General features: G+C 46.7%; 1 protein-coding gene across 1 annotated transcript; it reads right to left on the bottom strand.

Moving 5' to 3' along the window:
- Positions 1-6,178: 6,178 nt before the first annotated feature.
- On the bottom strand, positions 6,179-21,740 carry POLR1E (RNA polymerase I subunit E). The gene is made up of 12 exons (XM_049626612.1): positions 21,550-21,740; positions 20,886-20,989; positions 19,600-19,676; positions 17,596-17,681; positions 15,245-15,303; positions 14,317-14,461; positions 12,387-12,494; positions 11,693-11,789; positions 9,630-9,763; positions 8,658-8,739; positions 7,856-7,987; positions 6,179-6,530 (listed from the first exon to the last, which is right to left on the bottom strand). The coding sequence occupies exons 1-12, from the start codon at positions 21,623-21,625 to the stop codon at positions 6,371-6,373; spliced, it is 1,260 nt and encodes a 419-aa protein (XP_049482569.1). The 5' UTR covers positions 21,626-21,740; the 3' UTR covers positions 6,179-6,370.
- Between the last annotated feature and the right edge of the window lie 648 nt (positions 21,741-22,388).

The raw sequence follows: 22,388 nt of genomic DNA, 5'->3' as shown, positions 1-22,388 counted from the left end.
TTCTCCTTTTGGCCCTGACCTACTTGTGTAGCCTCATTTCCTTCTAATCACCTTCAAATAACCCCTGGCCCAAACAAAATGCACTGAGAGTCCCTGCCACGCCTTTATCTTTTCCCCACTTCTGCCTAGAACGTTCTTTACTCCCCTCTACCCCCCACGTCAAAACCCTGCCTCCTTGTAAGACTCACTCAAATGCTACCTCCTCCATGAAGTCTTCTGTGATGTCCTCCTCCCTAATACATGCTGCCCACCATCTTCAGGCTTCCATAACCTTTTACTAGAGATGATTCTCATGTATTTATCACTGGCTGGCTTGTATTGTTATTTCTGCACATATTCTCTACTTCCTGATAAACTATAAACCCCAATACATTTTCCCCTCACATTTAACATATGTCATGCAAATAGAAGGTACTAAAATTTTGAATGAATCAAGTAACAAGCGGCAGAAAACAGTACAATATGGCTGGCAGCAACTGAATTTATCACTGCACTTAGAGAGGTAGCAAGTCTGGAAACGTGAGAACTCTATCCCAGTGGTTGGAACATTCTGTCTACATATTGTCTGTTTCTATCGAAATCCCCAATTTACTATCATTATTTACCCATTGATCTTTCGGTCCTGCTGGATATATGTGTGTGTGTGTGTGTGTGTGTGTGAGTGTGCCTGAGGGTGTATGTGCCTGTGCAGAGGGGAGGAAGCAGAGTGGAGGAGAAAGATTATCATCAAAAACTGGCAGCAGCAGGGGCACCTGACTCAGTTGGTTACACGTCCAGCTCTTAGTTTCGGCTCAGGTTTGTGAGTTTGAGTCCCGCATTGGGCTTCGTGCTGACGGTGTGGCGCCTGCTTGGAATTCTCTCTCTGTCTACCCCTCACCCCCCTCAAAATAAATAAACATTAAAACAACAACAACAACAACAAGCAGCAGCAACAGAGAAGCTCCTTCAGTGAAGACAGCTCAAAATCCACAGAAGCATCAAGTGTGTCCTCTACTGGCTGTCAAACACAGGGAGGGGGAGATTGAAGTCCTGCCGGGCAGTGGTTCCCACTTTACTGAGGACCGCAGAGCTTGGAAAAACCCAGGTGGGCCCCGCGCCCAGAGTTTCTGTGCCTGTAGGTTGGGGTGGGGCTCAGATTTTGCATTTCTGACAGGCTCCAGGATACGCGGATAGGGACCGTGCTTTAAGGATCCTCCGTGTAGATGGACAAATGAATCAAGGGGTTCAGGGCAGGAGGATCAGCTGTGGTACATGATACAAGCATTTCTAAAACTAGAAAATTCGTCTTTAATCAGATTAAGGCACACAGAGAAACACTATCATCTTGTGGTTTTTCCTTCTCACTGGTAATTCAGAAACCAAATTCTATAGGGTAGACTGAAGAGTTATGGACAAGGGAGTCAGGAGACCTGGGTTCAAGTCCTGACTCTGTCACTAGTTAGCTAGGTAACCAAAGACCCTTCGATACCCTCTCAGGACATCACTGCACACATTAGAACCACAATTAGAACTCAACCTGATAAATCTCCAGGGTCAGGTCTTACATCCCATAATCTCACAATTTTAAAAACCTGTTAGCAATTTAGTTCCAAATCTAATTATCCCATCTCTATATAAAATGCTTAAAGATGCTGCAAATTGAAAACATGAGGAATAATTAACAGTTAAATTGGAGAAGAGCCCATAATAGTTGCAATTATGAAGACTGAAATTATGAAGACTAAACAGGTCTTTAGTTTAGTTTATTATTCACAAATAATAAGTGCTTAACAATATACCACGGAAATAGATTTTAAAAGAGCAAAAATACTACAATTAAAACAACCAGCTCTCTTTCTGCGAACCGTCTAGAAAAAGCAGGACGTGTTACAGAATGAAAAAACTCACCAGTGAAGCAGGGCTGAGGGATGTCGTCCAAGGAGTAATCAGCCCCTCTTCCCCACACTGGGGCCTCCCCTCCGTCGCGGGACACTGCCTCTGGACCTCGCAGCTCACAGCTTTTTTTTTTTTAATGTTTATTTTTGAGAGAGAGAGAGAGCACAAGTGGGGGAGGGACAGAGAGACAGAGGGGGACAGAGGATCCAAAGTGGATTCTGTGCTGACAGCAGAGAGCCTGATGCAGGGCTCGAAATCACGAGCTGTGAGATCATGACCTGAGCCAAAGTCAGACACTTAACCGACTGAGCCACCCAGGTGCCCAGCACAGTTCTTCTTAAAGAGAAAGGGCCACCTTCCCAAGATCGTGGCCATAAGAATGTGAGGATCAAATGACCTTCCCCTAGCTCGTCAACAAGCACAGGGAAAGCTGATCGCCAGGCCATGTGGGCCCAGTCGCAGGGTCCCCCCGGGGCCCGGCACCCACTCTCCTGCCGCTCCGGGGCAGTTGCAACCATGCCCTCCGCGGGAGTCTGGCCTCTCCCCTTTCAGCACCACAGGCCCAGAAGTCATCCAGATGCCATCTCATCCTCCCCACCTCAGCCACTTGAACCAGCCGAGAGAGGAGACCCCACAGGCCCTCGATGGCAGCCCGCCTGCCACTGGGCCCAGGGCGACCGAGAACACGAGGTCCCAGGTCTCACGGGGCACCCATTCTGTGGCTGCGGGGCTGACTGGGCGCCTGCTCGCCCACCCCCTTGTGCCCAGCTGACCCGGGTTAAAGTGAACCGCATGGCATTAAGTCGCTAAGCCTGCCGGGGAGGTAGGTCACCCTCAAACACATTATCCCCCCTCAACAGATGGGGAAATGACGCCACAGGAAGATTAAATAACCCACCCGGCCTCACACAACCTGCCGCAGGTGGAGCACGAGGTGATCCCAGCCCTCGAGCCGGCTCAGGGGTCCAGAATGCTCCGGATAAAGCCCTCCCGGCGACGGGGAGGACTTGCACCGCAGAGCCAAGAAAGAAAGAAGCAGAGCGCCCCTGCTGAAAGCCACTCCAAGTGTCCCTCTTTTCCCGTGTGTCCCCAGAACACCGTGTAAGAGGATGCTTTTCAACCACAAGCACGAGAGGGGCCGGAGTGTGAGTGCGGGTGCAGAGAAGACTCCTTCCTTCGATGAGTACTTACATATCTAATGGGGGCAAGTCACTGACACACAGGATGAACTGGACCATCCTCCAGTCAAGAGATGTCATCCAGTGTACGTAAATCACATAAATACAAGTGGAGATTAGTACAGGCACAGCAGGGGGGCTGGTAGTGGTTGATGATGGGAGCTCACGTCCAGCTGTGGCTACAGTTGGGGATACAGGGGCAGGTGACCAGGCTATGAAGGGTGGGACAGTGACACCTGCAGGGGTGAGGAGAAGGGTATAGAAAGTGCAGGGAGATGACTCTGGCCTGCCCTGAAGACCTGGCTGAGGGGTGTGAGGGACCAAGGGCATGTCAAGTAGGGTTCAGGACTCAGGGTAGGAATGGCAGGTGGAAACCCTATCACCAAAGGCCTTAAGTGTGGGACTAAGGAGATTAAACTTCCCTCCTGGCCACAGTGCTCAGCACGGCGCCTTGCTCACAGTTGGCACTCATTACCATTAAGGAGCAAACGCTGGAAGGCAATTTCATTCATGGCAAATGTACGACAACTGTAAAAGAATATTCCACAAAAATTGCCTTGATTCTTTTTAGGAGGTGATATCTGGCCAGGACTTCTTTTTTAAGTTTATTTTTGAGAGAAAAAGAGCACAAGTGTGATGGGCAGAGAGGGAGGGAGACATAGAATCAGAAGCAGGCTCCAGGCTGCAAGCTGTCAGCACGGATCCTGACGCCGGTATTGAACTCACAAACCGGGAGCTCATAACCTGAGCTGAAGTCAGATGCTCAACCGACTGAGCCACCCAGGTGCCCCTGATCAGCACAACTTCTAAATTTAGTTTAATGATCTAAAGTATTTGCTGGGGTGCCGGGGTGGCTCAGTCAGTTGGCATCCAACTCTTGATATCGGCTCAGGTCATGATCCCAAAGATGGACTCTGCACTGAGCATGGAGCCTGCTTGAGATTCTCTCTCTTCTTTTTCTGCCCCTCTCCCCCACTTGTGAGCTCTCTAAAATAAAAACTAATACAAAATAAGAGGCACCTCAGTGGCTCAGTTGGTTGAGTGTCCAACCTTCGGCCCAGGTCATGATCTTACCGGTCCTAAGTTCGAGCCCCACATTGGGCTTGCTGCTGTCAGCATAGAGCCTGCTTTGGATCCTCTGTCCCACCCCACCCCTGCCCTTCCCCCACCTGTGCTCTCAAAAATAAAACATTAAAAAGGAAAGAATAGCACCCTGGGCTCAATTACAATTGGAGTGGAAAGAAGAATTTCAAAAGTTCAAGAAGAAAAAAAAAAAATCAATCTATTTCCTTCCCCCAAAGCTTTCACTTCTATAAATACACTCATCCAAATGGAGTGAAAACCATTCTTATGAAAACACTACCTGCCTGGAATTTGCAAGATAAACGACGTGCCCATCTTGCTTTCAAAGCACCAAAGCTCAAACAATGCTCTCCAGTAGCTTCTCTCTCAAGTAACACTCACTTATCCCCGAGGATTGTAACAGTAATACAGGTATCTGGCAGAAAACTATGAAATTCCAGTCGACTCTTGAACAACGTGGATTTGAACTTCGTGGATCCACTTACACGTAAATTTTTTCCCAATGAAGTACTGTGTGTTCCTAACATTTTCTTTTCTCTATCTTAAAGAATACAGTATGTAATACATATAATGTACAAAATACGTGTTGCTTATCATTAAGGCTTACGGTCAAGAGTAGGCCATTAGTCAAATTTTGGGGGTGTCAAAAATTACACACGGGAGGCACTTGGGTGGTTCAGCTGGTTAAGCATCTGCCTCTTGATTTCGGCTCAGGCCATATCTCAGTTTGTGGGTCTAAGCCCCGCAACGGGCTCTGCGTCGACAGTGTAGAGCCTGCTTGGGATTCTCTCTCTGCTTCCCTCTCTGCCCCTCCCCTGCTCGTGCACACGCTCTCTCTCAAAAATAAACTTTAAAAAAATTACACATGGATTTTTGACTGTGTGAGGGGTTGATGCCCCCTAACCCTGGATTATTCAAGGGTCAAATGCTCACAGAAAAAGGAAGCAAAATGGAGGCCAGCTTCTTGATCTTTTGGCTGTTAGTGCTGACAAGTAAAAGGGTGGAAACGGGGGGACTGAAAGCACTGGTGGCTGGACTCAGCATCGCAGTGTCGTCACCAGCCTCCGCAATCCAAGAAGCAGTCTGGGGCGGACGTGGCATCTTGATGCCCAGCTGGCAACCCCAGCGGTGCACTTTTTTTAAATGTTTATTTATTTACTTTGTGAGAGAGAATCCCAAACAGGCTCCATACCATTGCGGGCCTCGATCCCACAAACCGTCTTGATCTGAGCCCAGATCAAGAGTCAGATGGCCTACTGAGCCACTCAGGTGCCCCCCAGCCATGTGTTCTTAAACTCAGCAGAGCCAGGGGCAATCTCCCGATTCCCACCTGTGGAGCCCTTTCACAATTTTATAGCATTCTATCCATGCATCAAATCCTCTTTTTAAAGAGGTCTAGGGGCGCCTGGGTGGCTCAGTCAGTTAAGCGTCCGACTTCAGCTCAGGTCACGATCTCGTGGTCCGTGAGTTCGAGCCCCGCGTCGGGCTCTGGGCTGATGGCTCAGAGCCTGGAGCCTGCTTCCGATTCTGTGTCTCCCTCTCTCTCTGCCCCTCCCCCGTTCATGCTCTGTCTCTCTCTGTCTCAAAAATAAACGTTAAAAAAAAAAAAAATTTAAAGAGGTCTAGAACCATTTGTTTTCCGTACTTCACTTTGATTCATCTCTCTCAAAAACGTGCTTTCAGAGCTGACCCCTGCCCTCTGTGGGCCCGAGCCAGGCAGAGTAACCAGCTTTGTCAATCTCTTCCTCTGACCGGCTCCTCTGTTACGGCAGCCTCAAACTAAACTGGCCCCCTTCGGCAACCCCACGACACAGGTGACCCACAGCTACTGGGAAAGCCGGAGGCCTCCTCTTCCAGCCCAGCTGGGCTGCGTGGCCCTTCCAGACTAGGCATCACAGCTCTCTTCACAGCCCTCTTTATTAACACTGATCCATTAGATCTGGCCTAGGGTTCAGCCTGTGAGATCTGTTGGCTCGGACTTCCCCAGGCCCCACCGTCCCACAGGAACCGCCTGCCATTTATAATCACAGCGACACCAGAGGTGAGAGGTGAAGTCCAACATGGCAATCACTTTATCTTTCCACCGAACACAAGCACGACTTGAGATGCTGCTTCTGGCTTCGTACCCACGCCAAAGCAAGGCTTCTTTTTCCTTCTCATTTTAAAAATAAAAATGGAAATGAACACAAGTAGTGGCTCCGTGTGGCCAAAATGCTCCATCTGGAAAGCACCCTCTAGGTGATCCTCCTCCGCTTTGACTGGTGGTCCGAGGTCTGGGCTGGAGGCAGCGGGATGGACAGAGTGCCCAGCTTGTGATCCTCCTCCCCGCCAGCTGCCAGAGACACCCTTCTTTTAGAGATCTTCAGCCTCATGGCCCTTGCTATCTCCATCATCCTAAGGAGCAAACACACAGAACAAAAGGGAGGGAGTGTCCTCAGCAGGTCTGCCCTTGGCAGGGGGAGCAGCATTCACACTCCGGCCCGTGAAGACAGAATCCCCAAAGGCCACCAGGAGCAGAGCAGAGAAGCAGACAAGATCTGCTCCAGAGCCATCAAAAAGACAAGGTAATGTAATGTAATGTATCTTATTTATTTGTAAAAGATTTTTATTTTTAAGTAACCCCTACACCCAACGTGGGGCTCAAACTTACAACTCTGAGATCAAGAGCTGCACACTCCACTGAGCCAGCCAGGTGCCCCAAGACAATTTCATTTTAATGTGTTGCTATTAGCAAGTATCCATATAGGTGATGGAAAACCAGGTTATCTAGACACAATTAATAACTTTGTTTACTTCTGATAACCAGGATTGAGCACTTGCTAGAATTTTGCTAGAACTTTACAGGCTCCGAGCATCTTGTTTCTCTTTTATTTTCCACCTCAATGCCTATTAGAATGCCTTTTGTGGACGGCCCTCAGGATAATCCCTCCAGGGACTGCTAGAAGAGCCCAGACAAGGGTATTCTCGCTGGCTCTCTTGGAACACCATCGGGGGCCTTGGATACCAGACGCTCTTAAATCACCCAAAGGCCAGCATATCCCACAGTTCAGGATCCTGGAAAGTTCTGCCTGCTTTGTCTGAATCCTTCCTAGCAAGGCTGGAAAAGGCCCAAGATCACAACTCTGCCAACTCTCCCAGGACCCTCCGAGCCTGTCCCTGTTCCTCAGTAAGGCTGTGGGGTCATAGAAGCCCCAGTGTGATATCCCTGACAAACGGTGGCCTCACCATGTCTGGCAGCCCCTTCCATCCGACTCTGAGGACATTCTTTTTGCTAGGCTGAAATTGGGTTCTCTTACAACTTCCACCCCTAGGCTCCACCCCTCAGGACCATACAGACCCCCTCTCCCCAGTGACAGCAATTCAGAGACTGCTGGGTTATACAGGGACAGAATGCTATGGGAAGGCTCAGGCTCGCAGCCCAACTATTCCCCCCCTCTTGGTTGTGTGACGCTGGGAGTCACTGACTTCTTTGAACTGAAGATTCTCCCATTGGTTTTTAGGAAAATCACTGAGATCGTGACAGATTTAATACTGTGTGTAGAATAGACAAGGCACTTGGTAATGTCTTGGTTGTGCATCCATTTAATCACTCATTTGCGGACAACTGTCCTCTGGCCCGTATCAAATGTCCCCAGGTCCCTTGATGGTGCTTCCTGCTTTCCAGTAGTACCAGAAATACTAAGCACCCTACAGGGAGCTTATTACTCTGTTGCGCTCACCTTCTCTCGCTGAGCTTCAAGTCCCTCTGTAACAGTGTCAGGTCAATCTGGAAGTCGCTTATGTGCAAAGCCAGTATGATTACATACGCGGTGACCTTCGCCTTCATCGAATCCGAAATTAAGTTCCGCAGGCTACAAAATCAGTGGCAGTGAAGGAGAGACAGCGTTAAACTCTAAGATGATTATTCCAGAAGCAGAATAAAAACATCCAAGCCTGTTCTCATGCACACTCATTGTCTTCCCACCTTGGGGAGAAGAAATCTGAGCAACATTCCTTGTCCAGTCAAGGTACCCATGCCTTCACGCACAGTGGGGCAATGAGGCAATCCCAGTGTTCCCTCCGAGTGGGCCACAGCTACACTTTCCCCAGGCACAGTTAGGGCTTCTCAAGGACACGGACCCTCTGAGCGTGTCCCCACTGCTCAGCCGGGAGGCTGGGAAAACAGTCATCCCAAACGCAAAGGGTACTGGCCTGCCCTTTTCTGCAACACTGCCTTTCTATAGAACATTGGTTCTATGAGATATTAGGAAAGGCTCCTTGGAGAAGTGTATGAAGTGAAAGAAGTCTCCAGCTGCAGGACTTCCCAGAGCCTCTAATGTGAACTTCTCCAAGGGGGACAGAGCATGTAATACATAGTGTTTCCTCAACCGATTTGGGGAAGACCCTTGCAAAGGGCAGTGAGTGCTCTCCTCAGCAGTGTCCGTGGACATGGGATCCAACCCATGCGCTCGTCCCCACTCTCACTGCCCTCCCCAGCCCGCTTTCTCCAAGGCAAGAGCCCCAGAAGCCAATCCCCCTGACCTGCCGTTGTTGTAGGTCAAGCAGGTAAAGTGCTTCAGCAGTTTGGCGCTGATGATGTGGGGGACCCCAGGTCCCAGGGCACCTACAACACAAAGCTGAGTTTGAGCATGTTTCCAAACCTGCACACCACAGCATCTCCATGAAGAGATGCTGGCCAGCAGTTGGGCCACTGCAATGAATGGAGCCATGTGGTAAGAGAAGCAGGGCCCATGAAACAGAAGAGCCACTTCCCAATGAAAACTGCACACGCCCGAGAGACGTTTGTGATGGGGCAGAGACAGGGAGGAAAACCAGACTCCAATGAGGCCTAAAGATCTAGAATTCATAAGATGTTACAAAGCAAAATAGATAGTGGAGAAAGCCCAAGGAGAGGGCAAGGAGGAGAGACTGAAATGTGAAAATAAGAAGCAGGCAAATCCTGAAAACTGTTACAGACTCTTGGGAGCTCAATCACAGTAACAAGACGGCATCACCTTGTGCCTAAAACCACAGGTGGGTTTCCAGCGCTGGGTGGATGTGGGGCATCCAGCATGGCCCTAGACATGTGACACGTGTTACCAGCGGGAATGGACTCTCTTCCTTGTCAGTCAGAAATACGCGGACACACATAAACCTGCCATAAGCCGTCATATGAACAAAGCCAGTTTTTCTCCCCAGAGAGCTCACGTTTGCCCAACAGTCCCTTAAAATTTTCATAATTTGACTGGATACTATACTTTGCCCCATGCAGACGAGAAGTAGTGGATGCCAGCTCTGAACAAAGGTACAAGCCAGCCTATCCCCATTTTCAGAAGAGGAGAGAGCTGGGCCGGTCCTTTCAGTCTGCCGGCATGACTACAGGAACCTCACTTTTACACTGTCACAAATAAAGATCGAGACAATCATATCCATTTTCTTCTCTCATTACAGCTAGTCTAACAGACAAGTAACAGGCTAGAAATAACTAGAATAAAATGTCTATCATGGACTTACTTTTCCGCTTAATCACTTTTTGTGCTCGAAATTTGATGAGCGTGTCCAGAAACCATATGCATCGGGCCTGGCGGTCTCGGCTCTCCTCATCTAATGGCAAAGACTTCAACGCTTCTATGACAAAGGAGCAGTGGCTAAAACGGGGGAGGAGACAATGGAGGGATGCATGAGACCGGCTCTGTCAGGAGCCATTCATGCTGTCAATGAAAACAGCAGGCATCCTTCACAGCTGATACACACTCAACAGTGGAGGAAGGGCCGTCCTATCAACGTTCCTTATAACACAGTGAGCATGGTTTAGTGCCAAGGCAGTAAAGGACTAGACAGTAAATATTTGTGGTTTGTGGGCCATATGGTCTCTGTTCCATCTACTCAAAGCTGCCACTGCAAAAGCAGGCATTAATAATACATAAATGAATGACCATGGCTGTGTTCCAATAAAACTTTATTCACAAACAGCAGGCCAGACTTGGCACACAGGCCGTGGTCTGCCCTATCCTGATGTAGTGGTCTGGAGCACAGGCTCTTGAGTTAAAATGCCTGGTTTTGAACCCCCTGTCTGCCATTCAGTGGCCTGGGCAAGTTTCTGTACATCTTCTATACATCTCTGTACATCATCTCCACCTAAAAATTTAAGGCAATGATAGTAGCCTCAGAGTAGGGGCTTTCTATGCATTAAATGAGATAATGCAAGTAAAGTGTCTAGAACAGTATTTGGCACATGTAAGAGCTCCATCTATGTTAGCTATTATTTTTATGTACTATTCTACCACTACGAGGATCCTGGACTCAGAGAGATAACAAAGCTCTTTAAGAAAGTGGCCTCGTTTTACAGATAGGAAAACTGAGGCTCAGCGGAGGGAAGATCACACAGATCACACCATACCTTGGGCAGAGCTCAGGGACTTATTTCTTCAAACTCAGCCCAGAGCTCATTCCTGCACCTGCTGCTGAACCACAACTACATTAAGACAACCAAGAACCAGTAATAAACTTTTCTGGAAATGAATCTTTGGAGGGGAAAAAAAGAAAAAAAGCACTTTCAAAACTCAAGGAACTTGGGGCACTGGGTGGCTCAATCGTTTAAGCCTCTGACTCTTGATTTCAGCTCAGGTCATATCTCATGGTTCATGAGTTCAAACCCTGCATCAGGCTCTGCACTGAAAGTGTAGAGCCTGCTTGGGAGTCTCATTCTCTCTCTCTCTGCCCTTCCCTCCCCTTAAAAAAATAGGGGAACCAACCTAGGGTTTGTAATTTTTTATTTTCTCAAGATAAAATTATTAAAAGGAAAAACTCAAGAGCAAAAAAATTCCACTATCATCAAAAAAAAAAAAAAAAAAAAGCTGCTTTTAAAGGCCCAAGGAGGGTGGAGAGATAATCTGAATTATTTAAAATATACAGTACTTTTTTTTTTTTAAGTTTATTTATTTTGAGAGAGAGAGAGAGAGAGCGGGCGAGCATATGTGGCATGAGTTGGGGAGGGGCAGAGAGAGAGAGAGAATCCGAAGCAGGCTCTGCACTCCTGATTTGGGGTCTGAACTCACGAACTGTGAGATCATGACTTGAGCCGAGATTAAGTATTGGCCACTTAACCGACTGAGCCATCCAGGCACCCTTTAAAATATACAGTATTTAAATACATAAATTTAACTTTAAGTTAAAATGCTCACTCAGCACACCATCACTTCCACTGGCACCTACTCGCAGGCTCGCACTTGGGCCCCACCCCACTGGCGACAATCACTATCAGCATAACACTGGGGACATGGGCCAGCTCTAGTTCCAAGCCCCAGACCACAAGGCCCCACCACCCTCTGCCCAGCCACAGGCTCCAGGTACTCAGAGGCCACCTCTCTCTCCCTTGAATGCCACCCACAGCCTTGGGACAAGAAGCCTGAAGACCCAAACATTTTCAAGAAAACACTGGCTCGTTCACGTTGAAATGCTGAAAAGACACACACCCTCACTGACGGACATCCCTAAAAGTCCGCTTCACCTGACTACTGTCATGTTCTGACATCACTGCCCCAGACACTCCATCCACCCAGGGGGTTGAGGGGTACCTGTTCTCTTCGATCATCTTCAGGATCTCCTCTGCTGAGACATTCCTGAAAGCTTCAGATGGGCTTTGAAGAGCTTCATACTCAGCAGGGGAGAGAACTAGTCACAGGTCAAGAACACAATCTGACCAAAATGGCAACATCCAACTGGCTAGCTCATCTCAGAGGGGCCTCGTTTTAGAGATGGGACAGCTGAGGCCCAGATGGGGGAAGATCACATAACACACTGGGGCTGAGCGCAGGGTCTCGGTCCTTCAGACTCCCAGCCCAGAGCCCATTCCCTGCCTGGGCTTTTCTGCCTCCCCGGCTTATCACAAAACTACCGCAGGCATTTTCCCTCTGACTAGACGCACAAGTAGGGAAATTCTATGCTCCAACCCTACCTTTTACAAATCAGTCTGTCTTAGACTTAAGGCACTAGTTGACTTAGAAGTCTTATCCTGACTACTGACAGAGAGTGACCTCAGCACTTTGCTGAGGAATGGGTTTGAATCTCAGAGGCGGAGGGCCAGTCCCACAGCTAGTGAGGAAGCCTAGCTGACTACCCAGCGACAGCGCTGGAGCGAGCGCAAAGGTCTGGATGTAGCTTCCGTGAGCATCACGGGACCACCAACACACCAGAGAGCCTGTCTGCCCACTCATGTATACACGTCCCAACCTGGGAAATAAAGCAGAGTTTCTACTGCAACAAGGATACGGTCTTCAAATTTATACACGTCTTCAGGCTTGGCTGCATCAGCGTGGCAGGGAGGAAGGTACAGGGAGTCATCTTGCAGTTCATCACGGATGGCATCACTGACCAGAGCTTTTTAATAAAGGAAGAGATGGTGTCGGTATCATCCATTTGGCTGCAGGTTCCCCAATACACTATAATTTATGTCCTCAAGATCGTAACTGGCCCGGAAAACTCCTCACTGGAATGCTTCTGCCAATGTGGCCTGACCTCCCCATCAGGCTGACAGCTCCAGCTATCATGACACAAACCTAATCAGGCACTGGAGAAGGTGCACACGGTGTGGTCCCCCTCAAGCGACTTGTAATATAGCTGGGAAAGGCAGGTGTACCAATAAATATTTACAATACAAGAGAAGCTAAAAGTGAGGGATATTCAAAAGAGTCTTTAATGGCTCCAGAAAACTTCCCCACATATTGTGAGTAAAAACAAAAAACCAGAATATAAAACTGTGAACTAGCCTACAAGGATAACCATTAAGAATTAAGTATGCATATAGATGTGGACAGATAGGAATATGGGAAAATTATAATAGTTGGTCTGGAAAAATGATGAGAAACGGGTGAATTATTTTTCTTTTTAGACGTCCTTTGATAGCTGACAGTAGACTCAACAAAAACATTAAAAAATTTATTCATGTAAATGCAACAAAAACATTAAAAAATGTCCTCATGTGGGGCACCTGAGTGCTCAGTCGGTTAAGTGTCCGACTTCGGCTCAGCTCATGATGTCACGGTTCGTGAGTTCGAGCCCTGCGTCAGGCTCTGTGCTGACAGCTCAAAGCCTGGAGCGTGCTTCAGATTTTGTGTCTCTTTCTCTCTGCCTCTTTTCTCTCTCTCAAAAATAAACATTAAAAAAATATTTTTTTAATTTGCTAATGCTTTCAAATAAATGGAGAGACATATTTTTATGTTCCTGGATAAGAAAACATAATATTATAAAGATGATGATTCTCTCCATATTAATCTCAATTGCGTTTTGAGGGAATTTGACAAAATAATTAAGATCACCTGGGGAGAAAGCATGTTACTCTAATGTTTGCAAAAAATAAAAGGAAGGAGTAGGAGGAACTTGCCCTATCAGAAAATAAACCGGATGATGAGGCTACTGAAATCAAAACAGCCTCATGCTGCCACGGGAACAGAATGGACAATGGAACAGAACACAGACAGAATGTGCTAAAGTGAGAAGGAGGACTTTCTAAATCATCTTCTACAAGAAAAGGATGGAGTTGGGGACAGCTGGTTAATCATTTAGAAAATATAAAATTAGGTCTCTACCATATGCCAAAATAAGTCTTAAGCTTTAAATGTAAAAAGTAAAATTATGAAAGTACTGCAAGAAAACATAGGAAAATATTTATATGATCAGAGGGTTTGGAAAGATTTTCTCAAAATTACTAAAATCCCACTCTAATAGAAAAACCGCTCTTATGTAAACCTTCTCTTACGTTCTTATAATGCATTTGAGCAATAAATACATTTTTAAATAATACAATTAAATACTCAAGCTGCTGATGAATTTAGGAACAGAAAAAGGTCCACTGGCACCAAAGTGAAGCCCTGTCTCCAGAGGGTTAATCAGCACCAACATCACCTTGGTCTTTTTCCCCAAAACCTCCCTGTGCCCAGAGCACCCTGCCAGCTGGAACCCTGGCACCAAGGACACGCATACACACATCCATTCCCGTGCCTGTCTCCTCTACTTGACTGGGAGCTCCCCAAGGGCAGATGTTTCTTACTACTTCCAGAGTCTATTCCCAGGAAAGCACTCAGTGAGAGGAAGGAATCCAGCCCGAATGCCCATTATTTCCATCTGTGGGGCAGGTAAAAGATCTCAAGAGAAGAGAAAGTGTCTCTATGAGCAGACTCTTACCCAGGTCCCAGCTGCTTACCAGTCACACCCTTTGCATCAATAATATTCTCTGCGGCTTTAGCTACTGCACAATTCAGAGATTCATTGCCAACTCTGTTCATTCTTCTGGAATTCAAAGCCCGCTTCTGTTTGGTGGTTCCAAAGGCTTCAATGCAAGAATCCATCTGTGCAGGGACAAATGTGGTCTGTCTAGGGACAGGTTGGGCACTACTATTCCTGTGTGACTATGGGGAAACCCTCGGCGTTTCTGAGCCATGATTATTACCTCACTTGCAAATTGGGCTGAACCATATGTATCTATCTCCCAGGCTTCTTGTATTAACACATCTGAAGTACTTGCTTTATAAACTGTCAGGGGGTACTTACAAATCAACAGTGTCTCCATTTGTAAAGTAAAAAGACCAGAATTAGGATTGGTAAATCTGTGGCATACAGCTTACTGTTTTCCAGCCCTGTACCCATAGCAGATGTTGCTAATCACTCATTCTTTCCCTCTGAGCCTGAAGACAGCCTCATACCCACTCTCAACACTGCTCCAGGCAGTACTTAAGATTCAATCAATTGCCATCCTGGGGTGAGATGAGCTTTGCAGAAACCGCCTACCTTGAAAATCTTGAAGTTTACTTTTGTTTTAATGAGAAAGTTTCCAGGCTACCACCAGTATTTTCTGAAACTTGGATTAAATCCAAAACCAAGTATTATGCTACACCTATATCAGCCCAGAGAACCAGTTCCGCACACTGGCACAGAGCAGCGTATAGCTGTCCCACATGGAAGGATGGCTCTGTGAGGCCATGGAGGCCTCTGCAGGTGGCCTTGCCAGAGAACCACAGACTGAATGAGCTGGGAGCAGCCCTATGTTGGGCCAGCTCATTATACTGATGGGAAAACGCAAGGCCTAAAAGGAACGCATTTCGGGTCCCACATCTCAGTTCTGTCACACTTACCTTTTCTCTAAAAGTTTTGGCCTCATTATCTCGTGTCGAGCCACTCTCGACTGATTCATCTATCAAAACACAAAACAAACAAAAACAGAGAGGAAAAAAAAGTGAGCTGTAAGGCCCACAGATTATAATAGTGTTTAATATTTATTTTAACAGCCAATCTCAGAAAAACAGATTTCTTTACTTCAGGATTTCCCAGAGTTTAATATAATGGATCCTGAAAACAATTAGTCTGTGGCTTTAGTACAGTCAGAGGATTTGGAGAATAAATTAAGAAGTCAAATGAGGGGGTCATCTGGTCTAACTGTTCATTTTACAAATAAGGAAAAATGAAGCCTCCAGATGAAATAATTTGCCCCAAGTCTGTTGACCAGGCAGTGGCCAAGATGGGATTAGAAACTAAGTCCTTGGTTCTTTCCAGTAAATAGTTTTGCCCTCCTTATAAAAGACCTAAAAGTAGGTAAGCATAAATGTGAGGTATGTATTACTTACATAAAGCTCTCAAATCTCCCGTAAAGTATTTATATATAAGGGGCAGTATAATCTAGTGGACACAGGAGCATAAGCTCTAGAGTGACCTTGCCCGAGTCTCAATCCCAGATCATATATACATACACGACATGATATGGTACTTTATATAGACATAGATAGCAGCATTGTGTCCCTGCCAAGTTGGTTCACTTCTGTGCCAGTTTTGTCATTGATAAAACAACCAGAGGGTTGTGTGAAGTAAATGATGTAGTGCACTGAAAGTGCTTAGAACAGTGCCTAGCACACAGGCACTTAATAAATGTTGCATGTGTGTGCATGTATGTGTATACACATACATACATGTGTGTGTATGTGTATATATTTATATATATAATATATATTATGTGTGTGTATATATATATATATATACACTGTCGTGTATATACTGTCGTGCATATATATATATGTATATGTATATATATATATATATATATATATATATATACATATATATATACACACATATATGCACCGTCCCAAATAAACCATTATTTACACATTTTTTTACATGTAAAAACAAAAATTTGTTTAATCAGCAAATTAATGAACAATTTCCTTTGCCTCTTGGGAAGTCGGTAGAGCATTTGGAGGATAATCTAAATGCAGTTACATATGTTTGCAAAGCAAGGGATTCTTTTTTTTTTTTTTTTTAAGTTTGTTTGTTTATTTTTGAGAGAGAGAAAGAGAATCTCAAGCAGGTTCTGCACTGTCAGCACAGAGCCCGATACAGGGCTCAATCTCATGAACTGTGAGATCATGACCTGAGCCAAAGTTGGACACTTAACCTACTGAGCCACCTAGGTGCCCCCAAAGCAAGGAATTCTTAACCTATAGACTATGGATCCCTGAAATTCACAGATGGGTTTCAGGACTCAAATGCCCTTTACAACTGTATGCAAAATCTCATACATATTCTTGTATATTGTGTATGTTTCCAGGAGGTAGGTCCAGGTCCCTCAGATTCTCAAAAGGACTGGCATCGCTGCTCTGCGGGAATGAAGTTGGAACCACTGTCTCTGAAAGTATCTGGCAGATCCACCAAGACCCTAGCAATCCTTCCTCATCTCTACCCTCCTCACCATGGTTCGCAGTATTTAAGATTTAGAGAACAGGAACCCCTTGAGTCTGACCCTCCAACCTTCTGGAAGATCCCACTCCAGTCTGGAGCATTCTGAGATGCCAAAGCAGAGAAACAGTACAAGTTCTCCCTCTGGATTAGGGTAAAAATAGATCTCCGCCTAAATTAGAAAGCATAGAGGGGCTACCTGGGTGGCTCAGTTGGTTAAGCATGTGACTCCTGATTTCAGCTCAGGTCATGATATCACAGTTTGTCACGGAGCCCACTTGGGATTCTCTCTCTACCTCTCCCTTGTTCTCTCTCTCTCTCTCAAAATAATAAATAAATAAATAAATACACAAGAAAAGTTACTGTCCAACCCATAAGTAACTCCCATCACCTGCTAGAGACCCTAAAAGCTCTACTCCAACCAGAACAGTTAAGAGTTTTAAAAAAGGCCTTTGAATGAAAAAAAATATTGGACATGCCCTCCAATATTCTGCTCCGATCATTGCTCAACTGACTTTAACTAAAATTATTTTCTGATCTCAAATCTGTAAACACTGAAGGGACAGGATCTGTGTCTATTTTGCTACACCCCCAGCCCCTAACTTGTGCCTGGAACATAGTAGGTCATCAATAAATATTTGCAGAAAGGCACCCTTTTAAAAATAAGTACAAACTACGTTTTACAAATCGACAACTAACTCGTCCAGCAAACCTAAAATATACAGTGTTTTTGTGAGCCTTCATGACTGGGACCTACCTGAAAACAGTGGCTGCATGTTGAACAATTCAGCATCATACACCTCCATCTGGCCGGAGGTCTTGTTCAGGACTCCCACAAAGTGCCTGAATAAAGAAGGAGTAATACCAATGGTAATGGATTATGCAAAAGGTATTGTTTATACAACTTCCTTTTTCCTGCTTAAAAGTACTCAAGGGTCTTTCTGCCCCAGTACACTTGAGGAACACATCACTTGTTGCTGAGTAACCATGATCCCCAAGAGCAGCAATTCTTAGCATGAGAGGGAAAGGAGCGAAGGAAGGAGGGAATTCAAGAGGTGGTTCTGGAAGAATAAAAAATGCTACCAGGTGATTCTGGTAGCCAATCACACTTGTGCTCATTGCTGTAGTGGGAAACTATTTGGAGATATAAGAATCTAGAATTACACTAGAATTTGCTGCACACATAAATTTTATGGAGGCAAAGACAAGTAAAACCTTGGTAATTATGGGGAGAAGACCAATCTGAACTAGAGAATCTTTGTAAGGGCATGATGTGGTGTTAATGGTTTTAAGTACATACACATTAATCTGACCTCTAGCAGGGTGGTTTGATGGGGGCTTTGAAAAGGCCTTTTTTGTGCTTCACGGTTGGACACTATCAGAGGAACACTGCCTGTGTTATGCCAGCGCCTGACGGTTACAGTCTGTTCGGGTGAACAATCTTCATTGCACCCGGGGAGAGAGCGGGGGTCAGTGAAGGACAGAGCTGTCCAAAGTCAGTTGATCAGTAGTAGAGCTGGATAGAAACCCTGGAGTCTTTGACACTACCAAATGCTTTTCTTGGAGTTAGTTCCAGGAAAAATTTCTGGCAAGCTTTGGCCTATTGATCACATATTCCAAATAAGTGGAGACGGCTGCCTTTTGGAAACAAGACAATTATAAAGGATACTGCAAATTAATGAGGTGGTCAAAAGGTACTTTCAGTTACAAAATAAATAAGCCCTGGGAATGTAATGTACAGCATGGTGACTGTAGCTAATAATACTATATTGTATATTTAAAAGTTGTTGAGAATAAATCTTAAAAGTTCTGATAAGAAAAAAATTCTAACTATGTGTGGTAATGGATGACTATACTTACTGTGGTGACCATTGTGCAATATATACAAATATCTAATCATTATGCTATATACCAAAACTAATATGTTGTATTATATCTCAATTTTTTTAATTATTATTTTTAAGATTTTATTTTATTTAAAAAAAAATTTTTTTTCAACGTTTTTTATTTATTTTTGGGACAGAGAGAGACAGAGCATGAACGGGGGAGGGGCAGAGAGAGAGGGAGACACAGAATCGGAAACAGGCTCCAGGCTCCGAGCCATCAGCCCAGAGCCTGACACGGGGCTCGAACTCACAGACCGCGAGATCGTGACCTGGCTGAAGTCGGACGCTTAACCGACTACGCCACCCAGGCGCCCCAAGATTTTATTTTATTTTTAAAAAATGTTTATTTATTTAGTCTGGCCAGGGTTGGGGGGGGGGCGGTTAGGGAGGGGCAGAGAGAGGGAGAGAGAGAATCCCAGGCAGGTTCTGCACTGTCAGCCCAGAGCCCGATGTGAGGCTCGATCCCCCGAACCTCAAGATCATGACCTGAGCCAAAATTAAGAGTTGGACACTTAACCAAGTGAGCCACCCAAGCACCCCTAAGATTTTATTTTAAAGTAATCTCTATATTCAATGTGGGGCTCAAAATCACAAGCCCGAGATCAAGAGTCACACACTCCACTGACTGAGCCAGCCAGGCACCCCTAAAAAATTGTAAATGAATGAGATTTGTTAGGAAATCCAACAAATGTAACTTGTTTTCCCTTCTCAGGCATGTCCACATGCTGCTGTGAGGACCTCTGGATCTGGGAACAAGGGACATGGTAAACCTCTCCAGATTTCCCCCACTGTCCCTAAAATAAAGAGCAAACATAGTAGTGCCAGGCTCACCACCACTATCCTCCTCCTCCCGCTGTCCTTTCCCCTATCCCTACCTGCACAGAGTGTTGCATTTGAGGGCTCCAGTCCCAAAATTATTTCCCACATAGGAAAGTCTGTCTGTTTCAGCTGCCTAAAATGTAAAGGGAAAAAAAACATCACTACAACCAATATTGAAAGGTATTAAGCATCTTGTCTCCCTTTCCCACATTTGTAAAAGCTTTAGAATCCAGAACCAGTGGATTAGAAGCAGAGAGCCTCTGGGAGATGATCTAGTCCCACCGTCCAAGTGAATCTGGGTGTCCCTAGGAGAAAGGCAAGAGGACTTTTGAAAGGGAAGCCCCAGACAGTGCTGGCTTCTACGTGGTCTGAAAAGTTCTCAGGGGAATTGCACCATAGGACTCGGGAGAGAGGTCCTGGGGTCCCAGCGCTTAGAAACATGCTACAAAGTGGTTCTGCCAGCAACCTCTGGGCCCAAAGTCCAAGCCCTTCCTGAGCTTCTTGGCCCATTTCTCCCAGGACTATTCCTTATATATTCACAGGACTATGGAAACAGCTGATTCATTCCTCAATCACAGTCAAGCTTTCCTGCTTCCCTGTTTGTCCTTGCCATCCTCTCCACTTGGAATACTAAACCTCAGCTGTCAAACCCTCCTCTATCCTTCAGAGCTCAGCTCCAATGCACTTTCTCCCGGGGAAGGCCTTCTGGCAAGCAGAGACTTCTCTGACTGAGCTCACTCTCCCTCCGCCAGGCTCTGAGCTCGTCTGCTTGTAGAAGTTACTGAACTCAAAACCAGTTCTCATCTCTCTACATCAGTGGTTCTCAACCGAGGGAAATCCTCTTCCGGGGATATCTGGGAATGTTTGATATTCTGACTGTCACAACTACAAGGTGCTACTGGTATCTAGTGGTTAGAGACCAGGGAAGCCGTTGAATGTCCTGCAATGCACAGGATGGGCCAACAACAAAGAATTATCTGGATCCAAATGTCAATGGTGCCAAGGTTGAAAAACCGTGCTCTAGAGTATGAGCTCCCTCAGAGCGGGGCCAGGTCCTACCTAGCTGTTTCCCTTGCAGCTTACAGCATAGGGCCATGTGGGTGTTCAACCAATGCTTGTCAAATGAATAAATCAATGAAAGGCCATCACTTCACCAAAAGTACATAACTGAATGGAGCCTGTCCCCACACCCCTGACCTGCTGGGACTCACAGGAGTTCTTCAAAGGCCCGTTTGCTATCCACCACCACCCCTTTCTCCTCCTGCTTTGACCCACATCCACCCGCACTCAAGCGCCTCCAGAGGCCTGCAGAGTGGAGCCAAGTGGCCACTGTAGCACTTACCAGGATCCGCTGACCTCTCTTCCTGGGGTTTGTGGAGTCATTGCTCTTGTACAAGGTAAAGCGCATGTTGCCTGGATTCTGCAGCTGCCCATTGGAGAACTGGACTGTAAGATTGCAGCCCGAGAATGAGATGGAAGTAGAAGGACCCACAGTGTATGCTGGGGAGGACCTGGACTGTCCTTGGGAGGGAGCGACTGAAGGAACGGGGATGGTAAGGAAGCCCAGGTCCTGACCTAAAGGGGGGCTGAAGGAGGTCCTGGTCCAGTTGGGAAGAGATGGAGAAGTGAGGGCAGTGCTGGGGAAGGGCTGTGGTGGAAGGGAATAACTAGGGGAACAGAGCTGAGGAGACCTGGGCCAGAGCTAGAGAGAAAGGGGAATTTCTGCCCAATAGAGAGGAGGAGATGGGGCAGGTGAGTGGGGAGGAGACGACAGGTACAGCTTTGGAGAAGAGGGCGGCTGGGATATCCTCATCCAGAGGAAGTGGTGACAGAAAGATGGTGGGATGGCAGAGGAGCCCAGGCCAAGTCCCAATTAGTGGAGGAGACTAAAGGGGGTCTCGGTCCAGCGGGGAAAGGGGCCCGACAGGGGCGGGAGGACTGTAGAGGCACCCAAACGGAAGGGGAGAGAGCTACGGGGAACTCCGCTCCGGCGCCGCAGTCTTTACCCAGTACTGCTCTATGACTGTCGTCGGGCTCCCCACAGTACAGCCACCTCACACTCGACAACACCTCCGCCGCCATCTCGCCAGTCCGGTCGCCAAGGTTAGGCGTTTACACGAACACCCCCGGGCCGTGTTTGCCACTCCACATGCGACAGCAGAGCGACAGGACGGAAGAGGCGCGGCCTCACCCGCCCCGCCCCGCGCGTGCGGAGCCGGCGTGGCTCCTCCCCCCCGGCACCGCCCCCTACTAGCTCTTCCCGGGAATGCGGAGGCGCCGTTCCCGCCCACTCTTCGCCCCGCCCCGGAGAGGCGGGACTTCTGCCCACTACAGGCACGAGTCCTCTTTGCTGAACTAGCGCTCTGCCTGCGCGTTGAGGCTTGTGTGGGACTAGGAATTGCCAGAGCCGAAGGGCCAAAGAAGCTCCTGTAGGCGTGGACCCAAAGAAGGGCATTTTTGAAGGGCAAGAAGTCAGGTCGTCTCGTCTGTTATCCAAGTTGCTTTCTTTCAAGATTCCACAAACGAGGTCACTAATCGTCCCAATAGTTTTTGCAGCAGAAAGAACCTGTCAGAAAACACAGGTTGCATTTAGTTGCCATAGCCCTTTAGTTTCCTTCAACCCAGAACAGTCCCTCACTCTGACTATAAACTTTAAATTTCAAAGATTACAGGCCAGTTATTTTGTGGAATGCCCCTCAATCTGGATTTGTCTAATGTTTCCAAGTGATTAGTTACAGGTTATGCATCTTTGGCAGGAATATTACAGATACGATGCTGTTCTTCTCACTGTATTCTATTAAGTGGCACACAATTTCGATTTGTCTCATTACTGGTTATAGTTACT

Source organism: Panthera uncia, chromosome D4 (genome assembly GCF_023721935.1).
Source record: "Panthera uncia isolate 11264 chromosome D4, Puncia_PCG_1.0, whole genome shotgun sequence".
Lineage (NCBI taxonomy): Eukaryota > Metazoa > Chordata > Mammalia > Carnivora > Felidae > Panthera > Panthera uncia.
The sequence above is the reverse complement of the archived record's forward strand: the minus strand, read 5'-3'. Positions and strand labels throughout refer to the sequence as shown.